The following is a 10,701-nucleotide window of genomic DNA, read 5'->3' as shown; positions in this document are numbered from 1 at the left end:
TGAATGGAAGGCACCTACTCCTAGTAGGCGCTCTATAAATAGTAGGTGTTATTGCTATCCTTATTTCCGTTCTCTTTCCTCTCTCACTATTTATCCTAATTACTCCTTCCTTTTCCAATCAGAAAACATACATTTCTAACCCTGGCTATCTGTTAGCAGCCACTGGACTGCTGGGAGTTGCTGGGGAATGGAATACTATGAACCATTAAAATTTCACTTCATTGAGAAGCTTATGTCATATCACTTTGAACATTGATAAAAGCCTTAATAAGTATAACCACTATTTTCTCCATTAAAATAATACAAGGATAAACGTGAGTTTTCAGAAAAACTCCTCAAATTATAAAGCAAAGAATTGGAGAGTTAAGTGACATGTGAAGAATCTAAGGACATAGCATATATATTTAAATTTATGATTTTTAAATTCTCCCTCTTTCTCCATTTATTACAATAGATTCTAGAAGATTATTCTCACAAGAGGACCATTATCCCTGGTAGATTTAAGGACTATTTCACCAGTATTTTTTCTTGAAATAATCGAGTTTGCTGGAATAAACTATTCGGCTCAATATTTTTCATCTCCCTCTAGTACAAATATATTTGATTCCTATAAATCTGAGTGAGGTCAGTCAGGAAATTATACATATTTGTTTTTCACAGGGTATATGAGCTATTAAGTCATGTTGTATTTATTATAGATCATGTTTGCTATTTGGCAAGATAATTTGAATGATTGAGAACAATATTTTAGAACATGTAACACCAGGAAAACAACCAGAAAGGAGAATTGAAGCAAAATGTTCCTTACAATAAATACTTTAAATAAAAAAAATACTCTGTCGTGATTCAAACACACATTTGCGTATAAAACACATAAAAATGTCATTCAGTATTATGCATACTGTTCATTCTTATGGTTCATATGTGTGTATATAGTTCTGTCATATAAGTATATATTTATATCATGTAGTCTTTTCATTTGGATCTCATGTAATATGTGCATATATTCCTGTTGTATCTTCTAGCCTCAAACATGTGGATGTTTTCTTGGCTTTGTGCCATTTTAATTATTTTGGCTATTGTTGGTATGGACACAATAGCAAAGACCACACCATATACCAAATTTACGAAGAAATCTGAGGGAAGAGAGATGCCAAAGGGCCTAAAGCCGTCCAGTGGCCTACCTCCGGAAGAAGAAAGCCGCTTCATGGAAGTGGCTGAGGTGGCAGAACCAACCCCGGACCCCTCAGCCCTAGAGTCTGCCTTCGGCACTGCCACTTTCTTCCCCTTCGAGAACTTCACTCTCGACACGGCTGACTTCTTTTTGAATTGCTGTGACTGCTGTTTATCTGTCCCAGGGCAAAAAGGAGAACCTGGAGATACTGGAGAGCCAGGTATTTGAAGCTACACAAAGCCATATTTCTCACCTGTACTTGCTCAGAGTTGACAGGTGGATTGGAGATGGGACTGCCCCGAGGATTTCCACGTTGTCTTACAAATGGTGACAGGCCTACCTGTAACATTGTGACAAATGCAAATGGGCGCTGTGTTGCCCAATGTGGTAGCCACCAGCCACGTGTGTGGCTATAAATACATATTAAAATTAAAATTAAATAAGATAAAAAATTTAGTCCCTCAATCACACTAGCCACATTTCAAGCACTCCGTACTCACATGTGGCCAATGGCTACCATATTGGGCAGCGCAGATACAGAGCATTTCCGTCATTGCAGCAAGTTCTACTGGACAGTGCTGGTTAGAGCAGAGACTACCAACAGCTAGTCAGCACTGGTGTGTAGTTCTTCAAGTTACACGTGTGTACTACCTGTACAATCTTCTCATTAATGGCGTGACGTAAAAAGGGTAAATGAAAATTCTGTTGCCTGGTAAGAGTGTGTGCTGGCTGAAGGATGTTTGGAGTGCTGTTTGTAGTTAGGATTAGAAACAGAATGCCTGTGAGGTGGAGGATAAAGCGCAGGATTCAGTTTGCTCTTCATTGAAATTCTGAGGCAACTCTGTGTCCTTCCCTGTGATTTTCTCTGCTGAATGTCATGGTTACATATTTCAAAATTTGAGATGTCTTTCAAATATATATTATAAATATACTTAGTTTTATTGTAATACATTTCAGCTTTTACATGTCATATGGCAGAGAATTCAAGGTAAAATTCACATCAGAATGTCAATTTCAATTCCCTATTCCCTGAAAAAAAATACATACAAGTGTTTGCTGTGTCTTGCCTGAAAAATTTAAAGTTATAAGATCAGGAATCATGCATCCTCGTTAAGTTTTTCACTCATTTCGTCCCATTGTAGGAACCTTTTGGGAAATGTGATCAATATTATGCAGAGCTGAAATTGAAGGGTAAGGGAGCTGAGCAGTGGTCTGGGGCACCAAGATTTCAGGATTGCTAAAGCATTATGGGAAATGTAATGAGACTGAGAAAATTATATTTACCAGAATTTCTCTTAGTGTGGTATCTGGCTGGCAAGCTGCGTAGGGGTGAAAACCCCAAGGGTGTGGTCAGCCAAACACAGCTGGTTGCTAAACTGTCTTCTAAGGCTGTGGGTGTGTAACACCAGGGCTGTTCTCAGAGCTCGGCTTCTCCTCTAGATACATATGACAAACATTTTGAAGGTGAGCACGTTATTAACCTGCCCGGGGCACTCATCTTAGTCTGATGGGTTCTGCCATAGAGCAGAGTGGCTCAGAGCTCGGAATGTCGAGTCTATCACAGTTCCACCTCGGGGAGGATTCATTACCTCTCTAAGTCTCAGTTTCCAAAATAGTAAAATGGAATAAGGATAATGCCAACTTCACGGAGTCATCGAGAGAACTGAATGAGATAAGACACATCAGGACTCCGTGTGGTGCCTGGAATAGAATAAATGCCCAATAACTGCTTATTTTTCCAGTTAGCTGTAGTAGGAGTCTTTTCCTATCTTGTGAAATACTCTGGGTCCGACAAGCTCCTATTTTTGAGATTCATAGAGAAATATTTGTTCTAGCTTTACCAGTGTTTCAAAAACACATTTAAAAAAAAAATCAGAAATCTGAGCAACATTAAACAAACTTGAAAATGAAAATAAACCTATTCAAACCCAACTGTTTTAGTTTTTCTTCATTACCTTTCACTTCGTGGCCACATGAACACACACACACGCACACATACACATTGCATACCTCACATTTGCATTGTCTACTGTAATGTAGATAATAAACGTAGACTTTAAAAACCACAAGCCTAATTTTATAGTTTCTGAATGAAAATGTTTTGAAGTCTGCAGATATATGTAATAGCTAGCAAAGGTAAAATTCCATTTGAAATTTTGTCTCCAGCTTCTCTCATGAGTGCAGTTATAATAATAGCTACGTACTATGTGCAAGAACTGTTAAGCACTTTATAGTGTTTCTAATCTTTACGCAAAATGTTAAAAATATTGTTACATTTCAACGGATGATTTAATCCCATGTCAAGTGTTGGGTAATCCTAGAGGGTATACCACCGTCAAGTGGAGAACCTGGAGTCTGACTTGGTCTGTGCCCCTTCCAGCCCCAGCTCTTCCCATATGTCCAGCCTTACGGTATTTACGCTAATCTAACCTAGATGTAGGTCTCACTGGATGGAAGGGGCAGCCTCCATGCCCCTTGTGCCCTCACATGCACTTGCCGTGTGCTCCCTGTGCTATCTGGGCATTGCCCTTTATCATTTCCTCAATAGTATTACCACATCGGGCATTTGGGGGCCATGGGGAAGGGGAGCTATTGCCCAGTGAACTATAATTGACCATCTTGCTTGCTTCCGCCTCCTCCACCCATTCTTTCTCCATTCCTTTGCTCTCTGCTCTTTCTTCTCTAGACAGAGGAGCTTAACCACCACCTTTGGTTATTTGAGCTTGCCTTTGCCTTAACTTCCATTGCAAACAACTTATTAAAGTTTTTCTTCCAAACAAATGCAGTGTTTCTTCAAAGAGAAATTTTGTTGAATACAATTTTCTCCATTCTATCAACCTTAATTATAATAATTAAGATAAAATTAAGATGACCTATCACAATTTCATTGAATGCACTTATCTATATGGTTAATTTTCAAAGGACCTGGCCATAAATTGCAATTTGGGGTTGCAAAACAATTCACATGGCTTGACCAGGGCTGGGGTTGCAGGAAGGATAATTATCATAAGCTTAGGGCGCCTGTGTGGCCCAGGTAAGTGGAGGGACCTAGGCTGCTGGACGAGCAAGGCTACCAGTGAGGTCTGAGCCCTGCACCGTCTCACCCTTGCCTGTCTCTGTGCCGCCTTTTTCCTCATCACTAGCTCCACCCAAGGCTCTTCTGTCAGTTTCTTAAAAACACCATGGTCTTTTCCACTCTCGTTTTTCCTGAAATACTCATCTATGTATTTTTTTGCTTTGGGAAATCCAAATTTACTCACTGGGTCTTATCTTAATGCCATTTTCTCAGGGATGTCTCCTCTGATCCAGTAAATTAGGTTCTTTTACCAGAATCTCCAATAGGACCTTCCTATTTTCCTTTACATCACTAATTACGGTGTGGCAATTTCTATTTATTTGTGTGGTTATTTTTCACGATTTATCTTTCAGGAGCTCAGCTCCATGAGGGAAGGGACTGCTGAAATGCTGACGGCTGATTCCTAACACTTAGCAGGGTGCTTGGTGTACAGGAGGCCTCAGCAGCAGGTCCTGCAGGAATGCACAAATGGAAGAATGGGAAAACCAAAAGTGCTGGGTATTGTGGTTTTATTTCCAATTTGAAAGTGTGGTCCACATGAGGTTAAGAGTCAGATAATCATTTTGCTCTTGTTGTTTGATATCGCACTGTTTCCCTGAATCATTTGATCACTGCCATGAATCCAGTGACAAGTACTAATGGGCTCAATTTATCTACTCAGGTAGTACAAAATTGCAAATCAGACAAAAATATTGTCCTTAGAACTCCTTAACAGTTTATTCTCACCCAGATTTTATCATTAGGACACTGACAGTCGTTGGTCTCAATAAAATGACTGCCTTTGTTTTTTCCCCAGAACTAATGAATTTTAAGAGAGAATTCTTCTGTCCTGATGGTTTTAAATCTCTTTTCCAGGTCTTAAGGGAGATGCTGGTGATATGGGGATCCCAGGGCCACCAGGAGTCATTGGACCCCAAGGTCGAAAAGGCCAGAAAGGAGAGAAGGGTAGGTGATTATATTCATTTCATGTCAGAACTCAAGAGACGTTCTGCATCATTTTTCAGGAGAGCAATTTGCTTGTAAATACCAGATTCTTGCAGGTGGATCAATTTTTAAAAATGTAAAAACTCGGTAAAGCATATTGTGAGTTATATTTGATATAAAAGTGTTAACATTACAAATAGCCAATTGAGAAATTTTAAACTTGCCCCGTAACATGTCACACACACACACACACACACACACACACACACCCACACACAGGCTCTCACACATCTTGTTGGCCATCCTGCTGTGAGCCACAGAGTATAGTCTCTGGGGAAGGGTCCTTTCCTAAAGACATCTGTGTGAGCTCGTCTTTATGATGCAAATTGATTTTGTACTAGATAGAAACAACTAGAGCAGGCAATCGTGTAGAATATTCCATTCAGATGGATAGCCTACTTGCTAAGGAGAATGTGACATATCCTGTGGCTCACTCTCAAATCAGGAGCAGTGTCAGTGGTGGGAAGAGAACTGAAATAAAATGGAAGAAATCAAGCTCATAACAGTGACCTTGGACCAGTCACTTTATCTCATCTGGAAATTGAGAGGAACAGACTAGATATTTATGCATACCCTGTTTACTATCACAGAAGATTGTAGTTATGTGTGATTTCATAGATCTTTTCCAGCTCAGAAATTCCGTAATTACATAGATGTATCAGTAAAGAGGGCATTCTGCCCTAGAAATCCCTGGTTCTGTAAATGCTTCCAGGTATTAAGGGAAGGCTACAGTTTCATGGGGCCATTTAGAAATTCCTCAGTGAATACCATCAGCCTGTAGGAAGACCATCAATCCATCAAGTTAAATGTTTTAGCTTCAGTGTCACATGTCAGAAGACCTAATATCATCGATACATCATGCTCCACATGGCTCAGGAACTGCCTAACTCATTTCTGGTAGAACACTCAGTGAAGTAACTACTTAAAAAGGATGCTGAGGTCAGAGAGCTGCTTCACACTTGTCAATTATGCGATTTTCAGTCTCAGAAACATTTAGTCCTTTTGTGGCTGAATTATGTTAGTAGAAAACCCTGTGAAATAAAGATGAGTGACGAACCTCCCCAGTGGTTCATACATTTGGGATGCTAGACTTCTGGAAGTAGAAGAAAAAATACGGAAGTATCCTAAGATAAGGTTCTTAAGAATATGCTTTGATGAAGGATCAAAAGTAGTAATCCATTCAGTCAGTCTCTATAAAGCGGCAACTCTCCTTTCCTTTGCCTTCCAGACTTAGCTTGCACTCTTGGTTAAGATCAAAAGTTAAAAAGATAAATGAGTTGAATGACTGCATTCTCGTTAATCACACCTACTTGAGTAAATTCAGTGTAAGCGGTTAGACTCCTTTAAATGAACTTTAGAACCAGAATATCTCAGTGCGGTGAAGGTTGCTATGTGAGTATTGACAAGGACCGGGAATAGAATTGGTCCTTCACTTCCATTCAGAGTTGGGTTCCCTCCAAAGACATACAGACATTTTCCTGACGGTCTATGGGTTAATTTCCAAATTTTAAATTTTACGTGAAATGGTAATGGAGGCGCTAGCTGCTGAGCGGCTTATGGCAGGATTTCTCTAGTTGGTTTTGTGAAATTTGGGGGAGTCTCTTCTCATGACTTTTAATTTGATTTAGGGTTTCTTTTTCATGGTAAAAATGAAACAAAAAATCTTAATTATATCATAAGTAATATGTTTGGCAACTTGATGCCAGCGAATGTTATATGCAGTTATGTTTGTCTCTGTACAAATTTCTCAACTCTTCGTACTGCAGCTTCTTCCGTGACAAAGTGATGACAAAAACATCTGCTCAGCCTTTCTTGAAGGGAGATGCCATAAACTTTTGTGAATAAAATGTTCTAATTGATGAACTGTGCTGTTGCATGAGTCTCTCTGGTATATGGGAGGCTGTATTAATATCAAATAAAAATTAATATTAAAGAAAAAAGACTGGATTAAATTTAAAAATCATGTTAAGAGCTTGGAACATTACCTGGGGCAAAATAAATGCTTAATAAGAGTTAGCTATTATTATTACTGTTGTCATTGCTATTATCATTTACAATTAAAATAAATCCAGTGTGGCTGCACTGCCACAGGATAGGCCTTTAGCTTGGCCCAATATAAAAATCCATTTTGTGGTAATATGGCAAACGTCTAAAAACCCAGATCTTTTCACTTTTTTTTCAGACACGAATTCTCACAGTTCTATAATTTGTCCAAAGAGTATATGAAAAATTTTCTAAACAATACTAAAATTGGCTTTTCCTTGATGCTGTATGACAAAGACAGTATTTTTTTTTTTCTGGATGGGTTTTTGTTATGGTGAGTTTTAGCCAACTGCAGAATGTTGTGCTCTGTGTTTGAACTAGATGGTGCATGGCACTGCTTCTCAGGCACTGTGGGGCATATAGAGAAGACGACATTTCCACTGTTATTCAAAATTCATAATAGGAAAAACACACACACATACGTATATGACACAAGGCAAAATGTCATGAGTTTTGTGAGAGATTTGAAGAGCTATGAGAATGCTGGGGGAAAAGCTGTATTCTGTTTGAAGAGGTTAGCACTACCCCCAAATCTACTTTAAATGGTTTACCATCAACTGGAATAAAATATTCCTAATGATGCTCAATAAATTCTTTTTCCCTATTGTTTTACCTTTACACATTTTGGTAAAGGAAGCATTGGAATATGCATGGTTGTGAAGTGGATGTTAAGTATATCATAACTAATGTAGTTGGAAGAAAAGTAATATTGTTCTCATTTTAGGACTTAAGGGAGAACGTGGGGACCAAGGAACAAGTGGAGTTCCAGGATACCCAGGAAAGCCCGGAGAACCAGGTAGAGTACAAGCTGTATCTGTTGTGTCATGGGTGCAGTCCAGCCCCTAATTTTCTTCCTGTCTGTTATCAGGAAGGTAAGATGGAAATGTAAACTGCCATTAGTGTACTGATTGGCTGGAGTCTAACTAGCACTGGCCTAGGAATTTGGAGACTGGGTAAAAATATCTGAGCTCTGCTCCTCTCTCTAGCTGTCCTTGGGGAAAAGATCCCTTAATCTTTTTCCGTATCTATTTCTTTGCCTGTAAGATTTTGGGTTCTGATGGACAATATGGAGATTTACGAGAATACTTGAGTTGGGCCAAAATGTAAAGTGTAATGGATTACAATGGACAATTACAGTTCTAATACTCTTTATTATCTTAAAAGTAAGAAAAAAAAATAGAACTAGATATATGAGGTCAAAATATAAGCTCTCCCTTCCGAGTAGCGTCAGCTCTCCCCTCTGAGAGGGTAGCGCTACATGAACGGCTGCGTGCAAGAATCTCCTCGGCACAGCCACGGCCACTGCAGAGGCAAGAACCTGGTTTCCAGGCCCAGTCAGGTGGTTTTGTGTCTATTTTTGAGCTCTGTGATAATGGCATACTGTTCATAGCCTATGAGCTCCTTCAACATTGTTTTAATTTTCCTTTCAGGTGGACTTGGTCCTAAGGGGGATAGAGGAAACACCGGACTGGCGGGAGTGAAAGGACAAAAGGGCTCAAAGGGGGACATCTGTGCAAACGGAACCAAAGGAGACAAAGGAGACCGCGGGCCTGTGGGCTCACCGGGCTTGAGCGGAGAGCCTGGGGCCAAGGGAGAGAAGGGCGAGAGCGGGGAGAAGGGCCCCTGCGGAGATTCCGGGGAGAGGTGGGGGAGAGGGGAGAAAGGCGAGCAGGGGATGAAAGGGGAGAAAGGCGAGCAGGGGATGAAAGGGGAAAAAGGGAGCAGAGGAGACATGGGAACGGAAGGCGCCAGCGGCCCAGATGGCCTGCCTGGGGCCAAAGGTGATCCCGGGGTTAAGGGAGAAAAGGGAGACGAGGGTCCTCCTGGTCCTGTGGGACCTGCGGGGCCGAAGGGCGAGCTTGGGAGCAAGGGGGTCCGAGGGTCCATTGGGAGGAAGGGCTCTCGGGGCCTCAAAGGCTCCAAGGGGGAGGTGGCCCGAGCGGCGCCGTCGGCTTTCAGCGCTGCTCTATCGAAGCCTTTCCCTCCTCCCAACGTCCCTATCAAGTTTGACAGGGTTCTCTATAACGACCAAGGGAATTACAGCCCGGTCACCGGGAAATTTAACTGTAGCGTTCCCGGGGCATATGTCTTTTCCTACCACGTCACCGTGAGGAGCCGACCTGCGCGGATCAGCCTGGTGGCCCGGAACAAGAAGCAGTTCAAGTCCAGAGAAACGCTCTACGGTCACGAAATAGACCAGGCCTCTCTCCTCGTTGTCCTGAAATTAAGCGCAGGGGACGAAGTCTGGCTGGAAGTCTCAAAAGATTGGAATGGGGTGTATGTCAGTGCTGAGGATGACAGCATTTTTACTGGGTTCCTTCTGTACCCAGAGGAAACTCCTGAAATTTCTCCATAAACTTGTGTCTTGAACACTGTAGTTTGGGTTCCACGGAATAAGTCAGAGAACATAGGGTAGTACTATTAAAAAAAAAATACAGAAAAAAATAAGAAAAATATTGTACCACCTAGGAGTCAACTACTTTTCCTATTTTAAGACATCACTTTGAAAAATATTTATATGTATTTGAGAGCATGTCTATTAACTTAGTAGCTAGCTTTTCTTCATTTAGCATTATAATGGCATTTCTCATGCCATTTAAATAATAATATTTGTATACGAAAATATGAATGCGATTTGTAATTAATAAATATTTTCTTACTAAATATCTCTGTATCTCCTATAAATGTGTGTAACTCTTTTCTGTGTGAATGAGAGGCTAATAGCTGATGTGCCATGATGGGCAGGTATTTCTCAAAAGTTTCTAATTCCGTTGGGAGGGTTGCCTTCCAACAAAATGGAACTATTCTCATGTTAGTTTAGTTCGAGGAGAATACACAGAAAGAATGGTAAAGACTAGCTAAAATAATTTTAAAATTAATCAGTGTAAAGGTTTGCTCATAAAACCTGTATTATATGGACTTGTGTGTTGGGTAAAAGGTAAAAAGAAGGTTGGTAAAGATATTGCTCAGTCATAGCAAGGACCAGTCATTCATCAGATTATTGTGCTTAGAAGAACTGAATATCCCCCACAGATTCAAGAGTAAAATTAAATCATTATTGATCTAAAATTTCAGCCCTTTGTTCATGGAAGAACATTTAACTTAGATAAATTTTTTGGCTTCATTATCATCATCTCTATAATAATTAATTCTGGTTATTCAATGATAACACTGCTGGTACAGGTGGGTATTTGGGAATTCATTTGCAATATGAATATTCAATAACTGTGAATATATAATAATTCAGCAGCCTCATTTTTTAAGAAGCGAATTTATTGAATCCAAATTGAATTTAGTTCAATGAAGGCATATAAGTATGCAGGTTTGCAAATCTTAGTGAGCCAAATCAGGGAGTGGGTGATGAGGAACTTTCTGGTCTTGCTCTGCCAGACAAAGTTTTACAAGCATTATTCACTTTTGAGAT

The 10,701-nt window shown here is 40.2% G+C and overlaps 1 protein-coding gene across 2 annotated transcripts; it reads left to right on the top strand.

Annotated features, from left to right (window-relative positions):
• Positions 1 to 1,033: 1,033 nt before the first annotated feature.
• On the top strand, positions 1,034 to 9,633 carry OTOL1 (otolin 1). 2 transcript variants are annotated; one of them, XM_087439446.1, is made up of 5 exons: positions 1,034 to 1,394; positions 5,106 to 5,195; positions 8,002 to 8,073; positions 8,708 to 8,896; positions 8,942 to 9,633. In XM_087439446.1, exons 1-5 carry the CDS (start codon positions 1,034 to 1,036, stop codon positions 9,631 to 9,633), a joined length of 1,404 nt encoding a protein of 467 aa, XP_087295572.1. The 2 variants fall into 2 exon arrangements, with proteins under 2 accessions (XP_087295572.1, XP_004424842.1); XM_004424785.1 differs by having other exon boundaries at positions 8,708 to 9,633.
• The last annotated feature ends 1,068 nt before the right edge of the window (positions 9,634 to 10,701 follow it).

This window comes from Ceratotherium simum, chromosome 15, assembly GCF_057802395.1.
Source record: "Ceratotherium simum simum isolate JZ-2026a chromosome 15, ASM5780239v1, whole genome shotgun sequence".
In the NCBI taxonomy this organism is placed as follows: domain Eukaryota; kingdom Metazoa; phylum Chordata; class Mammalia; order Perissodactyla; family Rhinocerotidae; genus Ceratotherium; species Ceratotherium simum.
The sequence above is the reverse complement of the archived record's forward strand: the minus strand, read 5'-3'. Positions and strand labels throughout refer to the sequence as shown.